Source organism: Amphibalanus amphitrite, unplaced genomic scaffold (genome assembly GCF_019059575.1).
Source record: "Amphibalanus amphitrite isolate SeventyFive unplaced genomic scaffold, NRLGWU_Aamphi_draft 000211F_arrow, whole genome shotgun sequence".
Classification (NCBI taxonomy): domain Eukaryota; kingdom Metazoa; phylum Arthropoda; class Thecostraca; order Balanomorpha; family Balanidae; genus Amphibalanus; species Amphibalanus amphitrite.
The window spans coordinates 299,461-323,697 of record NW_024881706.1 but is presented as its reverse complement, the minus strand read 5'-3'; the positions used below and the strand labels follow the sequence as shown (position 1 = coordinate 323,697).

The window sequence follows — 24,237 nt, the reverse complement described above, 5'->3', positions numbered from 1 at the left end:
AAACGGTGCCGTTTTTGATAATTTTTCGATTGGTCCACCCCAAGTGGTCCAAATCGGTCCAAAACCCCTAAAAACTGTTGCAGACGAGCCCATGCTCCGAAACTACTGGACCGATTTCGATGAAACCTTCACCATTAGACGCGCCGTGGTCTGAAACGGTGCCGTTTTTGATAATTTTTCGATTGGTCCACCCTAAGTGGTCCAAATCGGTCCAAAACCCCTAAAAACTGGTGCAGACGAGCCCATGCTCCGAAACCACTGGACCGATTTCGATGAAACCTTCACCATTAGACGCGCCGTGGTCTGAAACGGTGCCGTTTTTGATAATTTTTCGATTGGTCCATCCTAAGTGGTCCAAATCGGTCCAAAACCCCTAAAAACTGGTGCAGACGAGCCCATGCTCCGAAACTACTGGACCGATTTCGATGAAACCTTCACCATTAGACGCGCCGTGGTCTGAAACGGTGCCGTTTTTGATAATTTTTCGATTGGTCCACCCCAAGTGGTCCAAATCGGTCCAAAACCCCTAAAAACTGTTGCAGACGAGCCCATGCTCCGAAACTACTGGACCGATTTCGATGAAACCTTCACCATTAGACGCGCCGTGGTCTGAAACGGTGCCGTTTTTGATAATTTTTCGATTGGTCCACCCTAAGTGGTCCAAATCGGTCCAAAACCCCTAAAAACTGGTGCAGACGAGACCACGGCGCGTCTAATGGTGAAGGTTTCATCGAAATCGGTCCAGTAGTTTCGGAGCATGGGCTCGTCTGCAACAGTTTTTAGGCGTTTGGACCGATTTGGACCACTTGGGGTGGACCAATCGAAAAGTTATCAAAAACGGCACCGTTTCAGACCACGGCGCGTCTAATGGTGAAGGTTTCATCGAAATCGGTCCAGTAGTTTCGGAGCATGGGCTCGTCTGCTTTTAATAGGGTGTATGGTTCTGGACCATTTTGGTCCGATTGGTCCAGTCTGAGTGAACCAATCGCCAAAAGACGAAAAACGGCACCTATATAAGTTCTCTGCTATTGAATGGTGAAAGAATTATCAAAATCGGTCCAGTAGTTACTGAGCATGGGCTCGTCTGCTAATCTCGTCTGCTTTTTAGACACCCCCCTTGCATGCAATCTTACGACATCCGATTTTCGTCACATATGCGCCATTCATGTAACTCTAATAGATTCCATAAAGGATTTTGGCACAGGATTTTGGTACATTTCTAACAGGCACATATTATTCCCACTTTTCATTCCTTTAAATCTTATTTTTTTCTTATTGAATCTTCCAAAAGATATTTTACTTCTGATTTGTCAAAGATAAATAGGATCAGATAGTGCAATCAACAATATGAAGGATGCATTCATTTGAAACAGATTCGGACTGAAGCAAAAAGCAGAGAAAACCTTCATATGGTAGCTAAGTGAAAGGTGAGACGTATGTGACCAATGTAGCGCCCCCCTCTATCGCTGCCCCCCACGTTCATCTTTTGTTGGGAAATCGCTCGAAAGTTGTGTAGATTTTGCTACTCTTCTGGTTGTATGTGTACTTTTGTTTGGTGTCTTTAACCCCCTCACTTTAAATATTTGATTTTTAAGGCCATAACCGGCCTTGAAAGTTAGGGCGCGCCTCGTAGTATGCCTGAAAAGCAAGGCGTCAATAAGCTAGAACATCACAATGTCGGATAGCTTTTTTGGATTTGACACGGCACATATGGTAAGTACCTTTTACAAAGCAGGAAATAATTATGCTTTAATTTTTTATGGTGCGAAATAAATGTTATTATTATTATTATCTCTTCATCTGTAACAAAACATTTGGAATCAAAATCAGCTTGGGCCCTAGTTATTGTTATTGCCAGTAGATACAAGTAAAATCACCAGTATTATGAGGACCGTTTGGGTCTGTGCAGCATAGATCTGTGCTGTGTGCGTCATACTCCGGTGACATCAGGTGCCTGTCTCTACCCACTATCCGCCGGCATGCAGGGACCTAGTGCCGCTGCAGTCTTGATTCCGCGGGCTTTGAAACAGTGGTAAGGTTGGACTGGTGATTGTCATTCAAATAATGGTTAAAATGCATGTAAATGTGGTAAATGAGCCACTGAAAAAAGTGACGATGGTATTAGTATACATAAGGTCCGAGTGGTTAACCGATTATGAAAAGCATACTATACGGTGTATTTTGACCTCCTCATTTCATATCTGATAGTTATTCCTTCTGGAACCAAGTATCAAAGCACCTATGAAATACTTACAGTTACCCCAAATCGCTACCGCACTCCACACCAACTCCACACGAGCGCAATGTGCCGGGCGGCAATTACTTGCGCAAAGCTGGCCAAGGTCAAGTAAATCAAGGATGATATCTAACAGTTGCTATTCAACTGTGAATAATGACGTCATAATACTTCTCGCGGCGAAGCAGCGCAGTGCCGAAGGCAATGCCTTAGGAGAGATTACAGGCAAGAGTAAATCAAATATTTTTAGGTTAAGTGGTTATGTATCTGGCTTCAGGCCGAAGGCCTGAAGCCTGATGCATGACCACTTAACCTAAAAATATTTGATTTACTCTTGCCTGCAATCTATTCCTGCAAGTAACTTTTTCCTTATCCCCGGTAGGCAAACATCAGTAGGTTAGGTTAGGTTAGGTTAGGTTAGGTTAGGTTAGGTTAGGTTCCTTTTTTGTAATTATGACGTCACTTTCATCACACCATTCGTATCGTTTTCTTTTTCCCCACCCAAAACCCCTGTTCCTAAAATTTCCCCTGAAATGGCAGCAATCCATATATGGCAGGGCTACAACGCCCACGTTTTTCATTCGTCGCGTGTTAATGCCGCCGGGTGGTATTGTAGTGAAATGGGTTGGTGATTTGGTGTTTTTTCCACGTTTCCAGTACATGTAAGTATCATTTTTGGATTCAGGATGTCAAATAATGTAAGAATGTGAAAACTTTATCTTTTAACAGGCACTCGGACCTCATGTATACTTTTACCGTGACGATACCCAAAAAACAACATACAAACTGCTTACAACAGGAAATATAGGACAGCAAATTTAATTGCAAAGACCATCACCGCAATCAGTCAGTCACGCAACCCTCTCCCCTCCCCAAGCCGCCTGTTGTGTCTGCAGCTGTAGCAGTCAACACATTCAAGGCACTCTGAGAAGCGCGCCTGGGGAGGTGGCTTCTTCTTCCGCTAGCGAAGTATCAAATCTGCATATCGCTTCACTTTCCCTGCTAAAAACGAGCACTGCGGCATTCTCCGTCGCTCCGTAATGTCCGTTCTCCCGGGTTATTTATTCGCAAAGTAGTCACCCTGGCCGTGTAACTTATACTGAACACAGTCCCTAGTTACCGCCTACCCCGCTGGCAGGAGGCCGTGTCCCTTCTTCCCCACTGGGCTAGAAAGCAGTCTCCCCGACTGACCCCGAATGTGTCCTGTTTCAGTCGGATGATGACCTTGGACCTCCTGACCTGGACGATGACCGGTACAACAGCGAGACATTCGGAGCCGACGCCGGTGAGTGGTTCCCCGCGGCAGTGGACGGTTGGCCAATAAAGTGTATTGTAGTTTAAATGGACCGATACAGAATATCACAAACATTTTCATGAAATTCAGTGTTAATGAAAGTGTCTTTATGGGTTAATGGTATGAGTTAAAATAATACTTTTAGTTTTAAGTTTTATTTGCAGTTAGAAACAAGACTTTTTGTATTTTGAAGTGATTCTGAATATCTAATCTTTTTTTACATTTTCGCTGAACCAAAATTACAATTACACATACAGCACAAACTCAAGTATTGTGTGCACCTCCGCTCAGGGATGTGGGTCACCACAGGTACTTCCCCACCTAGAACGGAGTTACGTAGTGTGCTGACATTGTGCCAATCAACGTAACACGTCACAGATAACACAATCTGAAAAAATCACAACTACAGCATCGTTTTTCTGGGTTCCACCTCAGCTAAATATAGTCGCTGGATCCACTCTGAAACGAACCCTTCTTCCACTTCTGGTACGTGGTGACTCTGCTTCCGGCACGACCTCTGGAGGGACCGATTCTGCTGGACCGGGCTCAGCGGCACTGCTCGGCTGTGGCTGCTCCTGCTCCCTGTCCACCAGCCGCCGGGTGTCGTCATGTCGCGGGAAGTAGGCGGGCTTCAGTCGGTCCACTGATACAGTGTCTATCGCCCCAGACGGTAGTTCTATGCGAAAAGTCTTTGCTCCTCTGTGAGCTACACGTAGCGGTCCCTGGTATGGAGCTTGGAGTGGACGTTGGATCCTGTCCACTCGGACCCACACATGCGTGCATGTCATTAAGTCCTTGGGAATGTGCTCCTGGACAGCACCGTGATCGGTTCCGAGGGAGGCCGTGGTGAAATCCAGTTCCGTCATGTGCTGGGCCAGCTCCTGGATCATCTTGAATGAAGAACGTGTTGAAGACTGTTCTCCTAAGCACAGTTTTGGACAGAGCAGCATGCCACCTGTCACTGCTGTGAACGGTGAGGCACCAGACTCGTTTGGCATTGCACGCAGACCCAAGAGAATTATTGGGAGTGACTTCAGCCAGTCTTCCTTCCGCGCCTTCAGTGCTGTCTTTAGTGTGCGATGAAATCTCTCAATCATTCCATTACTTTGCGGTCTGTAGGCGCATGTCCGGAGGCGATGAAATCCTATCATTTCAGCCAGAAGTTGGAAGAGCTCGGCTTCAAACTGGGCTCCACGGTCAGTTACCACGTAGAGAGGGACGCCGAACCGTGCAATCCAAGTCTCGAGGAGCGCGTTCGCTACTGATGTGGCAGTGATGTCGGTAATGGGCGCGACCTCTACCCATCGGGTAGCGCGGTCGATGCAGGTGAGTAGATACCGATGTGTCGCCGGGAACGGTTGCCCATGCTGAGATGAAGGTGGTAGCGGTCCAACTATGTCGATGTGCACCGTTTCAAAACGTGATGATGGCAGGTGAAACTCTCCAGTTGCGGTCTTCGTGTGGCGATGGACCTTGGCTTCTTGACAAGCCACACATTCCTTCACCCACGTCTTGATCTGTCGATCCATGTCTGGCCAGAAGTATCTTGCCTTGATGAGCCGAAGTGATCCTTTCAGACCAGGATGTGAAAGATTGTGATACCTCTCGAACACACTTCGTCGACATGACAGCGGAACGAACGGCCTCGGCTGTGGCGTAGACACGTCACAAAGCACTGAGGAGTCATTCTGCAGCGGCACAGTTTTGAGGCGATCCTGGTATGTTGCGATTTCTTCGTCCTTCTTCTGTTCCTCGGCGATGGCTGGGAGGTCACAGGCGTCAACCTGAACGGCGTTCACAGGGCGCGAAAGGCAGTCTGCGACGATGTTGTCAGCGCCCCTGATGTATTTGACGTCTGCGATGTACTCGGTGATGACGCACCAGTGTCTTTGCTGTCGATCTGACTTCGCCACATGAGGACTGTGGAAGGCTGTGACCAGGGGCTTGTGGTCTGTAAAGAGCGTGACGTTCCGCCCTTCGAGCAGATCTCGGAAGTGCAGCGTGGCGAGATAGGCAGCCAGCAGCTCTCGGTCGTAGGCTGAGTACTTGCGCTGCGGTGCAGACAGCTTCTTTGAGAAAAAGCTCACCGGTACTGCACTGCCGTCGACCATCTGATGAAGGGCTGCACCAGCAGCGACTTGGGAGCAGTCTGTGACAAGCTGGAAGGTGTCGCTGTTTGGCTGAGTGTGGTGGAGAGTGCAGGCGGCCTCCAGTGCTGTCTTGATGCCGTTGAAGGCCTTGGCTTCGCTGTCGCCCCACGGTAGTTCCTTCGACTTGGGGTACAAGCGCATGAGCTCGGTCAGTGGGAAGACGATCTCCGCAAAATGCGGAATCATTCGCCTGTGGAAGCCGACCATGCCCAGGAATCTGCGTAGATCATCCGACTTCTTCGGCGCGCACATTTCTGAGATGCTCTCCACCTTGCTCTTTGGAGGACGAATTCCAGTTGATGTCACCAGCTGTCCCAGGTAGGTGACTTCTGGCTGGTCAAACTCGCACTTGTCTAGTGAGATGCGAAGGTTGTGCTCGTGCAAGATGCGGAACACTCTCTCCAGGTCCGCATGGTGCTGTTCTTGGGTCGCAGATGACACAAGAATGTCATCGAGATAGATGAACACGCAGTCCACGTCGCGGAAGATGGTGTCCATGATCCTCTGGAATGTGGCTGGAGAGTTGCAGAGGCCCATTGGCATGAATATGTATTCATACAGGCCGAAGGGCGTGGTCACTGCAGTCTTCTCGCTGTCCGCTGGGCTCACTGGTATTTGGTGATATGCTCGGAGCAGATCGATCTTGCTGAAGCGCGTTTTTCCGGCGAGCTGTGTCGACAAGCTTTGAATGTGAGGTAGAGGGTAGCGATCCCTCTTCGTGATCGAGTTCAGAGCTCGGTAGTCCCCTGTGACGCGCCATTCACCGGGTGTCTTCTTCTCCACCATGTGCAGAGGAGAGGCCCATGGAGACTTTGAAGGCCGCACCACCCCAGTTTTCAGCAGTGTGTCAAAACACTGTTTGGCGGCTTTGAGCTTGTTTGGTGGCAGTTGTCTCGGTGACGCAAATGTCGGTGGTGCACTGCCTGTGTCAATGGTGTGACATCCTGGCAGCTGTTTCATTGCCCCCTCCAGGTCACCTGGCTGGCATGGCTCTAGCACTGAGCGGTGTCTTTCCAGGATGTTCTTGATCGGAGCTGAAACTGTAGACAGGTCGTTCACCACCAGGTTGGCCTTCGATTGGTTACTGACTCGGCACTGTGATGACAAATCAGTAGATCTGTCAATCAAAGTCTGGGTACCGCAGTCGATCAGGAGTGAGTGCTGACTCAAGAAGTCCTGACCCAGCAGTGGTGTAGTGACGTCAGCCACCACGAAGGTCCATGTGAAGGTGCGGCGCAGTTGAGGGATTGTGACATCACATGTGACTTCTCCCACAACATGAAGAGACTCACCGTTTGCGGTTGATATTCGCACTGCTGAAGGCTGCAGGATAGAGCCAACCGGGACGGTTTTGGGCAGGAGGGAAACACCTGCTCCGGTGTCAATGACAAAATCAACTGATTTTTGGCCAAGTGTTGCTGCTACTTGCATGAGTGGCAGTCCATGAGCAGCATGAACTGGGATCTGCCCCTCTAGTTTCCCGACTGGGACGGCCTCGGTGAGGAGGAGCGAGAACGGGGTTGCATCTTGGTGTGTGCTTTATCAGGCCACTGACACCACGGCTTGCATGTGCGCGCTTCCACGCCAAAGTAAATGTGCGCTCGGCAGACCTTGGGGCGCTGTCCTTCACGGAACGGCTGAAGTCCTGCTGACACACCCTCTCGATGGTCCCGATCCGGATAGGGACTGCGCTGTCGCGAGCTGTATCGCTGTCCGGTACTGTGCTGTCTCGATGGGCGCGTGTGTCCGTCTGAATAGTATGCGCCGCGGTCCGACTCATAGCGCTCAGATGGTGACGGTGACCGTGCTCGTGACTGCCGGCTACTGTGAGGTTGTGCCACCATGCACGAAGACTGCATCAGCGGCACCAGCTCATCAGCTAGTTGACCTAGCTGTGTCAGAGTCAGGTCACGCTGGGCTGCCAGCACGGCACCAACGGAGGGCGGCAAGCTCTTTATCATCTTGTGGCGCACGAGGTCTTCACTAACCCCGACTTTGCACGCCGTGTCTCGGAGCTCATGCAGGAATGCTGATGGACGTCCGGTCATCTGTGTCTTGCTTATAAGACGCTCGAATAGCTCCGGCTTCGATTGAGCATACAGACCGATCACGGCTTGTTTCAGGTCATCGAATGACGTTTTGGAGAGTACGTCTGGGTCGAGGCGGCTGACCGTATCAGGAGGAAGGGCCGCCAGAACATGGTAGAACTTGGACTGAGTGCTTGTGATGCGAGCCAGGTGAAATTGTGCATTCATTATGGCGAACCAACCTTCAACGGCTGTGTCCATGAACGCCGGCGGCTTTACGTTAGAAAGCATCACGGAACCAGGGCCCGTATTCACGTCGACATCTTACGATCAGTTTTCATCGTACGATCGATTTGGTATTCATGTTGACCATCTTAACTTTTTATCGTACGATCAGTCTGGATGTTTAGGATACTTCTAATTCACGTTGACAATCTTAAGATAATTTGGTATTCATGTCAAAAGTCCTAGGATTCATCCTACGATCCAACTTAAGATGTCGTAGCAGTTCCGAAGATTTGATTTTAGCAGCATATTCCGGGACGACATAGAAAATGGATCCTCCGTCAAATGATACAGCAAACGAAATATATTCAAACATTTATTAGTGAGCTATTCTTAACATTATAAAAGTACCACAGATTTAGTATGCTTTAAAGTTAATATGGAAATTATTTTACCATTAGGTATTATGGAAACTATATTATTATATTACAAATGATCATATGAAGAATAAATCGATAAAACATGCATTTTAACCCTCGCCGGCACAGGGTTGATGCAACCCCCATAAGGTTTATCGGGAATAACTCGCGTAAAAAGCGGCCGATCGCGACGAAACTTTCAGTGCCCTCGCATTGATCAATTTTACACCTACCGTGAAAATTTCATGACCCTGACCCAAATGACCTTTGACCTGTGACTTTTTTTCCGAGACCATGTTTGGCCGGAATCGCGATTCGGCGTATGTCGGCTCGCATTAGCCGCGCGTTTGCAATCTTTTCGTGGTTTCAAACGTTCAAACATGTGATTTGATGTTGCTCCCATGCATTAGGGTGGGTGTCAAGATCACCTGAAGGTCAGGTCATTGACCGTTGGTGACCTCGGTTCACTTGTTCGAGTTTTACATGTTCCTAGGCTAGTTTTTGGAGCTGAATTCGAATTTAGCAACCATCTGAACATTAACGAAGTAGTTTTGGTGCCTTCGTAATATGTTACGAAGCTGTCAGAGGCGGATGACAGGTACTACTAATACCCGTCACGACCCCTACCGGTTGACCTGACCTGACCTGACCCGACCTGGTCTAAATGCTTAACCCGCGCATGACTGGGGGGGGGGCTCTACAGAGCCCCCCTCCCGTTTTTCAGCAATATTTTCTAAACCGTTTGACGGATCAACACGAAACTTGCGGTACCTTCAGAGGCATCAATTTGACACCTTGTGGTAAAATTTCAACTTTCTAGCTACTACAGTTTGGCCGGAAATGACGTCAGAGTGACGTCATGTCGGCCGATTTTCATGCAAAATACTGAATTACGGCAAACGCTCTCAAGAGCTCAGTTTTAGAGCTAGATCCATTTTCTTTGCATGAGTGAACTACAAATACACGTAGCTATCGAACTGCTATCTCGAATTTTCGAAATTTTGAAAATTTTGAAAAATATGTATTTACAATTACAGATTTTTCAAAAAGTTTTTGACTTTTCGCAAAAACCGGAATATATGTGGTAGAACACACACTGATGAACTACATTTGCAAGTTTTAGCCCAATGTCTTCAAAAATAGCCAAATTATTCGCATTATTGTCAAAATTTTACAATGTTATGTTTTTTTCAAATCCATTTTTCAGTACGTTTTTGACGTCTTACAGCAATATAAATGGCACCATCGTGTTCTTGAGCTCAAACTGCATCTGATAGGCACCTTTTTGTTGAAAAATTTCATTCTTAAAAATTTGACCTTTTCTGACCTGAAAGTGACCTGACCTCCGGTAAATTCAGCTGCCAATGACCTCAAATGACACAGACGACACTATTTTCGAAATCTACGAGTAAAATGGACCATAAAACATGCGTCACGTGACCGATACATGATATACAATTTTCGTGACCTAGGATGACCTGGCCTTGACCTTAAAAATTCGAAGTAAAAGTTCGGTACCCTCAGGGTATCTAAGGCATCCGTCAAGGAGTGCGTAAACCAAAAATGAGCCTGATCGGACTGGCGGTCCGGCGGTCAGAGCCTAACTTGTGAACTAGCAAAAATGTCGATAATTTTTACTTTGACCTGATATTCGAAACTGCTATTCCAGTTCAAAACCCCATGTTAAAAGTGAGCTATTTCCTTTAATATTGTTCAATGAAATGTGGTAGATATTCATTTTTGCTCAATCTCCAGGTACCATGCAACACTACTTCTATGCCAGTTCATTAACTTTTTTGAAGGTGGGAGGGTCCTTTTAAGCACGAACCATCCTACTAGTCGGTCCCTAATGGTGCACCAAATTTGAGCGCATGTGCAATTTTGCGCGTGCGCACGTGCCAATTGCGTCACAATTGACTTTTGCTCGGCACCCTCCTAAGCGATTCCTAAAGGTGTACCAAATTTAAGCGCAATCGGCCCAGCCGTTCTCGAGATCCGGAAGCGGCCTCTTGCGCGTGCGCAAGTGCGAAGTGCGAACAGGGTCACAATTGACTTTTGCTCGACAACCTCCTGAGCGATTCCTAAAGGCGTACCAACTTTAAGCGCAATCGGCCTAGCCGTCCTCGAGACCCGGAAGCGGCCTGCTGCACGCGCGCACGTGCAACCGGAGTCACAAATGACATTTGCTCGGCACCCTCTTAAGCGGTTCCTAAAGGTGTACCAAATTTGGGCGCAATCGGCCTCGCCGTTTTCTATATATGGAAGCGGCCTCCTGCACGTGCGCACGTGCAAACGGGGTCCCAAACGACTTTTGCCCGGCACGCTACTAAGCGGTCCCTACCGGTGTGCCAATTTTGAGCGCAATTGGTCCAGCCGTTCCCGAGATCTAGGAGCGACCAGTGACCACTGCACGTGCGCACGTGCAGTAGTACCCCTAACGTGACACATGAAAATGCATTGCCCGATGAGTGCCTACCCACATGCCAAGTTTCAGCGCTATGAGCACGATAATTGCATAGTTATTGTAATTGACACAAACATGACATCTCTTTATTATGCACGTGGCACGTGCAGCCATGGTTGGTCACCCACATGCATCGAGAAAAGTCGTGTCCTCGGCAAAATGGATGAAAATACCCTACAAACATATTTCCTAGTAAATCGATCCTGTGCTTACACAGACATAATCCTCTCAAAAACGTACATTCAGCAGAACGACTTTGGGTTCTGAGTTGACACCCTTGGCTTCGCAAGAGCCACATGACACGGCGATCACCCAGGTGCATCAAGAGTAGTCAATTACGAGGTAGGAGGGATGGGGCTACCAAACAAAAAAGACCGCGGTTCAATCGGCCCAGCGGTGGCCGAGATAAAAGCTTCTCAAAAGCGTTATAGGGCGGGCCGGTCCGAGCTGTACCGCTCATACTGATATTTTCCCGTTACATTGAAAACTCTTTTCCGCGCTCGCTCGCAAGAAAAAAAATCATAAACAGCAATTTCAATACCTAAATATACAATTCATAAGCATAGGTGACGTCTTACGACAGCTCAGTGAGTAGTCGTATCTTCACAATACCTTCATCATTAAGGTCTTACGATCATCTTAAGATTCGACTTAAGATGTCCCGACGTGAATCGCACTTACGATCGATCGTACGACAAATGTCTACGACCAAAATTTTGATCGTAAGATAAATCTTAACTGTTTGCGATGCCAACGTGAATACCAAATCATCGTACGACAAAGAGCGATCGTAAGATAAATCTTACGAAAAATTCCGACGTGAATACGGGCCCTGCAACCTGTTCCGGTTCTCCTTCCATTGTTGCTGTTGTGGGAATACCTATTCACTATGAACTAGGAATAGTATTAGGCAATGTAGCAATGTAAAAATCACGTCGGGGTCACCAGTTTATGGGTTAATGGTATGAGTTAAAATAATACTTTTAGTTTTAAGTTTTATTTGCAGTTAGAAACAAGACTTTTTGTATTTTGAAGTGATTCTGAATATCTAATCTTTTTTTACATTTTCGCTGAACCAAAATTACAATTACACATACAGCACAAACTCAAGTATTGTGTGCACCTCCGCTCAGGGATGTGGGTCACCACATCTTCTCTCCAGTCCGTAAATGGCTGCGTATTTACATATTTCCAGACGATTTCCAGGCCCAATATTCTCGCGATCCTGGAGTTCATTTGTAGACTTTTATGATGTTTTGTTCAAAGTGAACAGCTGATGTCGGCTCTGCTTGCACCTCACCTACGAGCTACGGCGGAGCCCCGGTAGCGAGCGTGGGGTGGGGGAGGGCCGCTTTAGTTGGTCTCGTATTACCGGCCGCTGGTTGGATCAGATAGCTGACACTCGTCAGCCCAAACTGAACATTTGAAACAGTCCGTTTAAAGGACTCAGGCAATATTGTGACGCAGCAGTAGTTACAACACTCTTTTGTAAGCTGCTCTGCTATGATTTGTGGACCTTTGCTCTAACTGTAACTATTTCGTCGACCGTAACTGCTATCTACTTTTTCCATCTTAACCCTATTCCTGGCGGGCTCCGCCGGGACAAGAAACTGGCGGGGGGGGGCGATTCGGCCCCCCCCTGAGATCTCGAGAACGAAGCAAGATAGCGACAAACGGTAAACGGCATCGGATACGCACGGTCAAGATCTACAATTTTTACTAAGGTCATTTTCAGGTCAGGTCAAAGATGACGTCACAGGGGTCGAAAAAGTCAAAATGGCGGCGCTAGATATGGAGAGAGTTTTTCTCGAATAACTTTCGAATTAGTCAAGATAGGAACAAACTAAGGGCAGCATCGTGATCCTCTCGTCAATCCGCATCGAATGATATATATGTTGACCTCGCAATGTCAAGGTCAAAGGTTGACCTCAGGTCACGTGACCTCGAGGTCATCATGTATATCACTCGATGCGTCTTGACGAGCTGAACACAATGAGACCATCCACGCGTCTGTATCTTGTTCCTGTACGGAGTTATTGGCCAAAAACCTTTGGTGACCTTTGATGACGTCACATGACCTCACAGCTGCCCAACAGCAAAACAGACCTCAAGGTAGTGAAGGTTGATCGTATATGAAGTCATGTATGGTATATGGGGCCATTCCGACCCGTTTTAGTGGTAAAAACAGGGAGTTGATTTTCCCCCCCATTGACTTATAATGGGGAGGTCGCGAAACTGACCTGACCTTAGGTCACCGATATCAAAATTCCGAGATATACAAATTGCACATACTGGTACCCTAACTAAAGCCTGAAGAGAAGAAATTGATCGGTCAAACACTCTAGCTCTGGCGTGATTGCAAACTTTTCTGAGGTAGGGTCACCAAACCGCCTCTGGTGACCTGACCTGAGGTCAGATCAACTCAAAATTTTCAGACATGTTGCGTAGAAGCCTTTTAGGAAAAGTCAGAAAATTTAAGCTTCCTAGCTCAACGCGTTTGGGAGAAAACCAAAAAACCTCAGGGGGGGGGGCTCCTGAGGCCCCCCCCCCCCGCCAGGAATAGGGTTAAAGTTAGTGACTGTTTTGCGGCCGGTTTCACAGGCATTCTTGTTTGTTCTGTCGTTAAAAAAGGAATAATGAACCAATGTTTCATACGTGCTGTGCACCAGCAGTCAGAGAAGCATGAAGTAAAGTAAGCTGAGAATTCCTATTCAAAGGTCGGATCAGATATTTAGCTCTGGAATGATTCAAATTGTGAGCGTGGATGCGGCGCAGGCATTTGACAATCGAAAGAGTACCTTTTAGCAGTTTCATTCTCATTGACATCGTACAGTTGACTCTCAACAATCACTGCTGCGAATCATAGAAAAGTCTGATTCCCGTTAGTTCATTGCAATCTCCCCCATCTTTTATACTGACCTAGTTCGGTATCTTACCAACAGGCGAGTGGGAGGAGGACGACCATGAGAAGATTTCTGCCTACCTGGAGCGGGAGCGCTCCGTGCTCCACCAGCTGGGTAACGGGCGCGCACCGCTCTCCGTGGCCGCCGACCAGCTGCCGGGAGCCACCGACATCGAGCGCGGACTCTCCAAACTGGTGACTGATGACGAGCTCGACGACCCGTGCATCATGTCGGTGCGCCGCAGCAGCCGGCCGGCGGGCAGCGTGCCCATCCCGCACCCGCAGGTACGGGGCGAGAGATAGCGGACAGGAGATAGTGTATTGGGTGAGGTTGGAGGAAAGGATGTGAGGGTGACCCCCTCACACATGGGTGGGATGTGATCACGTTGATTTCACGTTGACTTCAGTGCCGTCAGACCTGACATCCATCATCAATTTATGTATTTGTTTTCTGTGATCTGGTGCGACCAATTTTGTTGAATATCGAGATGTTGCTCGTTTGCTTTGGCGCAGAGTATTTAGCCAAGTAAGTTTTTGAAATGTTTTTGATTGTAATTGTATCTGTCTTGCCTGCTTTTCTGTGAATTTACTGAGGACAGGTATTTGGACGTGGCCTGCGTTGTCGTACCGCAATCACTGTTCTAACTTCTAACCGATCCCTCTCGCCCGCCCGTCTCTTAGTTCGGCCGGCCGCGCTCGCCGCCCATCTCGTCCCTGCTCGAATCAGACATCTCGGGCTCGCCGTCTGCCAACTCCATCTGGTCGACGACCCCCACCCGGCCGGCCAACGCCTTCGACGACCCGGCCATCATGTCGGTGGGCCGTCCGCGCGCGCCGCCGCCGGCCGCCCGGCTGCCGCTGCCCGCCGCCGCCAAGGTGCGCACCGTCGAGGAGCTCGAGCACGACCTGCTGGCGCGCTCGCCGGCGCGTCCCCCGCCGCCGCCGGGCTTCGGCCGCGGGCTGCCGCCGCCGCCGCCGGCCGGGCCGCCGCCCATGGACTTCAGCCGGCCGCCGCCGATGCGCGCGCCGCCGCCGCCGCCGGGGGAGCAGTTCCGGCTGCCCAACACCCACCTGCCGCCGCCCAGCGTCACCTCCATCCTGCCGCCGCAGCTCATGAACAAAGGTGAGACGCGGGGGGGGGGGCTAATAGGGGGGACTAAGGACGCTGTCTGACAGTCTATGTAGATCCTGATAATGCTGATGGGTGCAAGTTGCGATCGTGACGTCGATCATTATAATGCGAGCAGCATTCTTTACTAGGAATTGTTGAATCTGATTACCTTTTCAGTTTTCTTTCTTCAGTTTACTTACTACTACTTTAGATGTTTCAGTTTGTTTCGCTTCATATTTTGTCACTTGCATCTTTCCGTACCATCCCACCATCCCGGTCGCAGTTGGTGACACCGATGATGCGTCCACAGACCGGGGCAGCGGCGGCGCGGGTCGCGGGCTCCCGGCCGGCCGCGGCGCTCCCTCCCACCACCAGCACCAACACCAGCACCAGCGGCAGCACCAGCAGCCGCACCAGCAGCCGCAGTGGCGCCAGGACCAGGAGCGGCGCCGCCAGGACCCGTACGCCGGCCTGATGACCTCGCGCGAGCGGCAGTGGCTGCTTAACATCCAGCGCATGCAGATCAAGGGCAACTCCGACTACTACTTCCAGGTGAGAGCCTGGGCTCGAGGACGTGAGGGGAACGCGCGAACGGTCATCGTCTAACGGCTGTTTGTTGATAATGCAGGAGTGTTTTTTTCGTCCAGGCAAAGGTGTTGCTAGAATCTGGTGACCGAAAGAGAGTAATGACTATGCTTTTTCATTGATGACTTACCGGAACATGGCCTTAAGAATGTCTACATAGTGATCTGAATGTTTCATATTACAGTTCGACATAAATTCAATGAAAATGATTCGGTGGTTGCGAAGTACTTTCTTTTAGAGTCGCTGCAGCTACTCACATTTTTGCCTCCTCCCAGTAAACATGCCCAGGGCACCGTGTTGACACCCCTCCCTATGTCGCAGCACTTCAACTCTCGGAAGCTGAGCCAGGGCCGTCGCGACTCGCGCGGTGGCCACGGTCGGGACCAACACAAAGACCGGGACGACAAGCATACCGACCATCGGCTCTACAAGCCGCCAGAGATGGAGAACTCGCTCGGAAAACTGCAGGTCCGTGCCTGACCGACGACTGATGATTGATGGGTTTGAGGGCGGCCGCTGTATTCGGTATGCATGTCAGTGCAGACTGCAGAGGCGGGATGTGTTCCTGAAATTGTGCTTGCTGGATTTTTGTCCACCATGCAGCAGACGCTATCATTTCTGAGCTCTGCCATGTATCACCCTGTAATTTTCTGACCGTTACGTGGCTGATGTAAACTGGCACCGCTAACCTTTCCAGCGATCCCACAGGACTTCTAGTCAGAACGTGGCATGGTGCAACTATGTTGCAACTGCAAACATTTCCACCGCTAACTTGTATGACCTATGGGCCCCATGTCACTCCTACCGCCTACTTGGCCATCGATTTTGCATTATTATGAGTTTGCATAGCCCACTGCTTGCTTTTACAAAGTTGATTTATTGCTGCCTCAAAACCCTGGTTAGCTGTGCCTCTGCTGACCTGGCTACCTCACGTATGTCGTACAACTATGACTTGACAAAGAAAGTATTATTTATGCTGTTTGCTAGCTGACCTGTCATTTCCCATTTTCAACTAATCTGTTTTTTTTCTGGGTTCCTGTGTTGTATCCTCCAATCTTTTTCTCCCATTCTACCCTTATGTTACCATGAACCCGCTCCCCTGTTGACTGACCGTCCCCACCCGTTTAGGTGGCCAGTGTGACGGCGCCGCGGAAGATAATCGATCTGGGCGTCATCACTCAGGAGTCCGCTGACGGCTCACGCGACCACAAGGAGGCCAAGCGCGACCGGCAGACGCTGCTGCTCATTGAACAGGTGGGGGCGACGGCCGATCGGTCCGTTGTATGGTACACGCCCGGATAACGATGGGGATGCACAGTCGGTGTCGTTGTTGCTCGCTGAAGTTGGGCTCACGCTAGAAGCAGAGTTGGGTGTCTCTAAAGTCGCTGAGAATTATGCGAATCGGGACAAAGCTGTCGCGAGGTCTTGTGGGGTTAAAGGTGATAGCACTGCAAGTGCAACCAGACATGTGTATGCAGTGCATTGCTGGCTACTGTCATAGGTTTTTCAAGATAAACTTCAATTAAATTAATGCAATCATGAAAATTAAGCGTTTGCTGCTACTGCAGAGCTGTGCTCGTGTCTTTGACCCGTTGTCTTCTGTGCTAGCCGATTGATGAATGATTGTCGTGGTAGACTTACCTCCCTTGTCCCTCCCGCTATTCCAGCTGTACCACCAGGTAATGCTGGTGTCAGTCCCTGACATCTCTGTCCCCATTACAGCTGTACCACCAGGTGATGCTGGTGGAGGGCGCCGACCGGCAGTTGATAATTTAGCTGTCCCTCTCCCTATTACAGCTGTACCACCAGGTAATGCTGGTGTCAGTCCCTGACCTCTCTGTCCCCATTACAGCTGTACCATCAGGTGATGCTGGTGGAGGGCGCCGACCGGCAGGCGGCCGGGGAGCCGGAGTCGGAGGCCGAGTCCGCCGAGCCGGCCGGACCACGCCTCTCGCCTGAGGAGGTGCGAGCCGCCGCCAGCGGCCGGCTCTGGTCGGCCCTCAGCCGCGAGCAGCAGCTCGTCCACATACTCGCCATCAGAAAGGGCAAGGTGAGGCGGACGGATGCCTGAACACAGGGTTATGTCTCAAACTACGTGCGAGAAAATAGAGATTTGAATTGTTCTTGTTAACATAGAAACTGCAAACGAAAATTCAAAAGTTTCTTGTTTCGGCGTTTGTTTGTTTGTTTTACCTTTTGACATTGCATTTTATCGTCGCTATTTTTTACATGTCGGAACTCGGCACAGGTCCACACTTGCTAGTTGCTATTCGATGCCATCAACTTCTTGGTCTGACACGCGCCCCTCCGGCTGTCTCCGTCGCAGGGTCTGGTGCTGCGCTGTCTGCCAATCCTCAGCAGCCAGCAGTACTACCAGATCGCACTGACGCTGCTCAAGCACCTGGCGGTCGTCCTGCACAAGGACAAGCTGGACAACATGCTGCACAAGTTCTACGTGTGCATGCAGATGGTAAGTCGAAAGGTCTCCGCGGACTCCACGGCTCAGTACCTGTGTAAGACGTAATGGAGTTTCATGGTGCGCTACCAATGGAGTTCCTCGAAGGTATTGCGACTGTGTGGCAGCATAATTGGAGTGCCGATGGTACAGCCGAGCTCCCAACGGGAATGAATGCCTAGTGTCTGGCGGCTGGCTCAGTCGGAATGCTCATTGTCCAGATCTTAACTATTACCATATTTATCCAATGCGACCTTCCTTATATTTATTTTCTAATTTGCAGACTGTCTTGTTTTAATGACGCTTTCCGGGTATAATATCGCTCCCTTTATTTTGCATCAGACGCCATGAACACGGCACAACCCTGGCGACACTGTATCGTATAGCGGTCTGCCAGCGAGGCTATCACTGTCCTAATGTAATGGATTAAATTGAGCGGCGCCCGGCCCGTGGTGAACGTGACAGGACGGCTGAGCGAGTCTGGAAGTCAGCGGGCTGTCCGTACCGGGTCAGGGGGTGCGAACGGCCCGCGGTCCCAGTGACAACAGCTGGGTGGGCGGTAAAGTAATTGGACGACACCAGCAAATGGTTGCGTCGGCTCGAAGTGTGTTATCAATATTGTGTTTCTGATTCCTCATTTGTTCTACTCGGGAAACCATTGGACTAGCTGAACATTGCTTACAGAGGAGTTGCCTACAGTCATGAATGTCCTAAAGCACTAGTTTTTTTATTAGGTATTATTCATTGCCTTTTATGACGCTTGCCTTGGTTTGGACTGTTTCAGTCGCCTCATGCTGCTGGTCATTGTGACCCCCGCTGACCGCTCTTCCCCGCCCACAGGTGGTCAGTTATAGTGACCTGGCCCAGATCTGAGATCACCGAGCTGACGGGTTCCCTCTCACTGTCTTTACCCACAGGTGGTCAGTTATAGTGACCTGGCCCAGATCTGAGATCACCGAGCTGACGGGTTCCCTCTCACTGTCTTTACCCACAGGTGGTCAGTTAGTGACCTGGCCCAGGTCTGAGATCACCGAGCTGACGGGTTCTCTCTCACTGACTGTTTGTCCTTACCCACAGGTGGTCAGTAACAGTGACCTGGCGCAGATCACGGAGTGGCTCTCACTGACTGTTTGTCTTTACTCACAGCCCACAGGTGGTCAGTAACAGTGACCTGGCGCAGAGCACGGAGCGGCTCTCACTGACTGTACCCACAGGTGGTCAGTAACAGTGACCTGGCGCAGATCACGGAGTGGCTCTCACTGACTGTTTGTCCTTACCCACAGGTGGTCAGTGACCTGGCGCAGATCAGTGACCTGGCGCAGATCACGGAGTGGCTCTCACTGACTGTTTGTCCTTACCCACAGGTGGTCAGTGACCTGGCGCAGATCAGTGACCTGGCGCAGATCACGGAGTGGCTCTCACTGACTGTTTGTCTGTACCCACAGGTGGTCAGTAACAGTGACCTGGCGCAGATCACGGAGTGGCTCTCACTGTCTGTCTTTACCCACAGGTGGTCAGTAACAGTGACCTGGCCCATATCACGGAGTGGCTCTCACTGACTGTACTCACAGGTGGTCAGTAACAGTGACCTGGCGCAGATCACAGAGTGGCTCTCACTGACTGTTTGTCCTTACCCACAGGTGGTCAGTAACAGTGACCTGGCCCAGATCACCGAGCTGACGGCGGCCCTCACTGCCTCCACGGATCTGGACTCTGCGACGCCGGCCAAAACGCCGCTCCAGCTGGTCGCCTGCTCACCCGTGAGTAGCGTCTCTCCCGGCTCCGTCCCGCTGTCCTATCTGACAGTGACAGTTACCCCAGCCCATTGGTCAAGCTCTGACCATGGTTTGGTTAGGAAAGGGTGAATCAAGATAATCTTGTATTGAATGGCCGCTAGCTGTTTCCCCATTGCCTTCTTCAAACATGACGCCGCCAAAGTCTTGCTTTTTTTTTTTTGTTCGTTTCTTCCCCGGATGGTTGACTATCTGCTAAACCTTGGCGGACTTATGAACCGAAATATGTGAGTGAAATTATTTGCGGTTACTAACGTGAACCTACTAGAAATGTTAGCTAAACGGTCCAGTCGTACCATTTTTGTCGAGCTGTCGGCGGTGCGTATTGCACTCGCGATGCTGCCCATATAACCCCGCATTTGGCCTCTAATGCGTTTCTTCCAATGGACGTTGTTCCGACTGTGCCCGTCCTCTGACCGACCTCGTATGACGCGCCGTACCCCGTCTAACATCTGCCCCTCGACTCATGTAACCGGCCCACGCCATTTAGCCTTCTTGCCCAGACTGACCAACTGCTCCCCTCTCGTCCCTGACAGTTCGGAGTCTCCGTGGCGCTGCTGCTGCTACTGCGGGGTGACCAGCTGTGTCAGCAGCAGCCGACCTCCGGCGCCGCCGAGCGCTGGCGGCCCCTGGCGGCCGGCCTGACGCGCTGTCTGTCGGCGCTGCCGCAGCTGGCGCCCCCGCTGGAGCCTGTGCCGGCCGCGCTGCTGGCCAAACACGTGCCAGAGCCGCGCCTGGTGGCCCGCCTCGTCGGGGACGTCGGAGCCACGTGAGCGCCGCCCGGCCGGCTGTGAGACGAGTGACGGGGCGGCCGGTGTCGCGCGCGGCCGCCCGCCCTACTCCTGCTTTGTTACCGAGCGTTTTATATGGCGAGTGAGCGAGCCGGCCGACGCCGGAGCTGCGGTCGGCCGGCGGTGGCGACACCCGCGAGGGAATCCGTATCTACAGAGAGGAGGAGCGTTTTGTTTGCCGACACGGCGTGTGCCCGTGGCCGGTGCTACTGGTTGTCGGCGGGCCTTGCCGTTCAGTTCCGTGCGGCGGCCGGCGCCGGGCCGGGCGGGCCGCCGACAGCGACAGCCGGGTCCGGCGCCGGCCGCCACCACCGTTCCGCGCGTCCGTGGCCGCGTCGGCCGGCGGTCGGCGCGGCCGGGCTGTATTGGTTTGGCTCCTGGCGGCCGTCATTGGTTTAGGCCGTACACGCGGACACGCTGGCAATAAATGGGTCGATGGATGGATAGCGCGCTGCTCTGGAGGGACGAAGGTGGCGGGGAAGCGTGGCGGTCACCGTAAAGGCTTAGGAGAAAAGACTAGGAAGAGTTTAGAGATGTCAATCGGATACCAACTTTTTGGTATACCGATACCAAACCGATACCAACTTGGTATTTGGTATTTCAATCGTAATGTGTTTGGTATTTTGTTGGTATCATGATCCCTCACTAATGTATAAGAGGCTAAGAAATCGGTAAAAAGTTGGTATTTCCCTCATTTTCCTAAGTTGGTTTGGTTTCGGTATTTTCCTATGGTTTTGGTTGGTATTTGGTTTGGTATCGGTATTCCGATTTTCCGTAATTGACATCACTAGAAGAGTTCACATCGAAAAGACGACCCTGGGAGGCAGAACTCGCTGGATTCTGGCCACCGTTGGAGTGTCACGGTTCAAGGGGAAAGATTATCAGGCAGGATGCGAAGAAACTGGTCAAAGACTGGGTTTAGGTCAAGGATAGGTCAGTCGGCGTCGCAATGTCGTCCGCTTGTGAGAACGTGGATGCGATGGTGCAATAACGCTATAATGTGGACACTGTTGAAACGGTTCTGGATAGCTATTAGCTGGGCTAGTATGTTATTCCAAACATCTGGTATCGACGGCATTGGGATCGGCTATTCGTAGTCTGTGAATAGTGGAATAGAGGCTAATGTGCATTGGTTAAAATCTTTGACTGACTTTTGCAAAACGATTACTCTATTGAGCATCGCTATGATAAAGTGGGTGTCCATTACTGTCTGCCCGTTTTGCGCTCCCATTATCGGAGACTAACTGAGTCTTGTGGAGCCCGTTCCGACCACCGTACCACCCCGTGCGGTCTGCTCGGTCTGCGTGCCGTGCTGCGTTGCTACACGCGGTCAGCGGGGCGGGCCGCTGTGGTACGCAGCACGAACCGTGCCCAGGTGCGGGACGGGCCGTGCCATATCAGCGGGCTGGGGTGGCCCACTCCCACCGGCCCCCGCAGCTGCGGGGTACCTCTGCGGTCACTAATCGACACGCAACAGCGGTCAGTGAGGTGTGTGCTTCACACAGGTCAGGGCTGAGAAAGTTCAGTGCACAGGTTTGTGATTCATGCGAGTGGAGTGTCCGGTTGCGTCGCGGGAGAAAGGGCTCGATGCTGCGTGGTGTGAAAAGGTCACTGGTCTAAATTAGATCGCTCGAGTCGAGTGGCTGGCTGGGAAAGTCTAGGAAAGACTGAGAGCTCGAGATAGATTTGATCTCAGGAACTTCCCGCTACGGGAGTGTGAATCGTGATAGCGTACTTTACTGAACTCTGTTGATGTTTCGCGCAAACTTGTATTATCCACCACATCGATAAGTCATGTCCTGCTTAAAACTGGCTTGGATTGCTTCACCGCCCATGCGTAACAACAATGCAAAACAACAAATACTCTAGGCCATTCTTCAGCAGGCTCCACTGCTATTCGTGCAGTCACGCAAGTATTTTGCTGCGAATGCATTCCTGGTACCCTTCTAGACATGCCATAGTTTGTAGTTTTCCTGCGCCCGTTCTTCGGACTGTGAACGCATTGGTCGCATTTTCCTCGTGCCTTCATAGACCCATTCGTCACACAATTTTGCCCGAGGAAAGCGTCTCGTATTGCATAGCGTATGAGATTGGTATCCCCCGGCACGCAATAAGTTCAACGCACCCTCTTATTGACTGGAGAGTGGCGCATTTCGGCCGCGGACGGCCCCCGCCGACCAATTTGTCTGACCTTCGCTCCCGGATTTGTTGATGTGATTGAAGCATCGAGCGCTGACCGGCCGGATTAGGAGCCGAAGATTGAAAACCGGTCGTCTCGGTGATTGTTGTTCAGATGAGGGGAGTGTTGGTGAAGCCAAGCCGTCGCCGCCGGCTGGTGGCAGCAGTCTCCTGTCGAGATGACCTTGTCACCGTTCGCACTGTTCGCAGTGATATGACTTATCACTGCCGGTGAGACCGGTGCCGCCTGTGACTCGCCGCGGCTGAAAAACGCACGCACCGTGACGAGCTCTGTAAACCGGCCTTGCCGATCGTTGGGCTCATTATTTCCGCGCTGTCTGCACCGGGCTGTATCTGTACCGCCGCGGTCTCGGCAGCGGTCGTTAGATCGGCGGTCAGCCGGACCGGACCGGCGACTACACGACGGCTCCCGAGCTCCCGAGCCGCCTCCTCCGCGGCCTTGAGGGCAGCTCGGCAGCCGCAGAACGCCGAGCTCCGTCCGTCGAGCTCCGTCCGCGGCCGGCCCTGTTCGCCTTGATGGAGGCAGACTCCGCAGAGCTGCGCCGCGGGGCGGGGCGGCTCCTCTGCCGCACGGGTCTGACCAACACATGACCTTCGGCACGACACCGGCCGCTCCGCCGGCGGACTGCTGCATCCCTTCACCCCGCTGATGACAGTCATTACGAGCCGCACCTTCCAGCGGCGAGGCCGTCCGCGTGCCAGCGTGCAGGCAATGACGGATGCCGTGGTGCTGTGTACCTACGTCCGACCGGTCGCTTCTACCGGGTGGTCTGCCGCAAGATGCATACTGCGGTGTCAGGAAGCCACGGAGGTCAAATCATGAATGACTGTTTTTCAGTGTAATGGCCGTTGTAATTGATGTTTGAAGGTGTTTGAGATTTAGCATCTTTGTTGCTTCACAATAGATTTATGGGTACATAATCAAGACCATTTATCACAACGGGTCTGCAGCAATGCGCCGTGTTCCCGATGCAGACCTGTTTACTGCAACAAACACCTTTACAAATTGCCGCAAACTGAAATAACTCATGTAAGATGTGGCGGTCATTGTTGCATCACCTCCTGCAAGCGTGCCGGTTTCTTTAGTGGATCTCTCTGACGAACCAGGAACCATTTCGTGGTGTCCTCGAGATCTCGCTGTCTCTGTCGTCCGCCAGTCATATGTCCCTGATCTGGGACTTTACGGCCCCTCTGGCGGCCAGGTCTGTCCCGTGTGTGTCTGTCCGCCTGTCCGTCCGCCCACAGCCCACGGCGGTGGCCGATATCAGGGCCCTGTTTCACCGGTGATAGCAGCAAGCTGCTATCACGTTTCGCGAGCTGACGTCATGTCGTGACGCCATACTGTTGTCGTAATGGGTAGTTCCGGCGCACGATTGCCGCGACCTTGGCGGCGGCATTAAGTGACGTATGAGCCTAAAAGTAAGAGTTTACGCAGTCATGATAGTATATATATTTTTGATATATATTTTTTTCAATATGATGTATTTAAAAGAAGTTGGGTTTAGGAAAATTTTTTACATTAACTTCGAACATTTAGCTGATGACGTAAAACAATATTGCGGCAATCGTGCGCCAGAATTGCCCCT

At 51.0% G+C, this 24,237-nt stretch overlaps 1 protein-coding gene across 1 annotated transcript; it reads left to right on the top strand.

Annotated features, from left to right (window-relative positions):
- Positions 1-1,470: 1,470 nt before the first annotated feature.
- On the top strand, positions 1,471-20,691 carry LOC122385214 (protein PAT1 homolog 1-like). The gene is made up of 11 exons (XM_043373335.1): positions 1,471-1,713; positions 3,449-3,521; positions 13,758-14,002; positions 14,399-14,840; positions 15,139-15,380; positions 15,735-15,881; positions 16,542-16,667; positions 17,266-17,463; positions 17,740-17,883; positions 19,509-19,628; positions 20,198-20,691. The coding sequence occupies exons 1-11, from the start codon at positions 1,675-1,677 to the stop codon at positions 20,432-20,434; spliced, it is 2,013 nt and encodes a 670-aa protein (XP_043229270.1). The 5' UTR covers positions 1,471-1,674; the 3' UTR covers positions 20,435-20,691.
- The last annotated feature ends 3,546 nt before the right edge of the window (positions 20,692-24,237 follow it).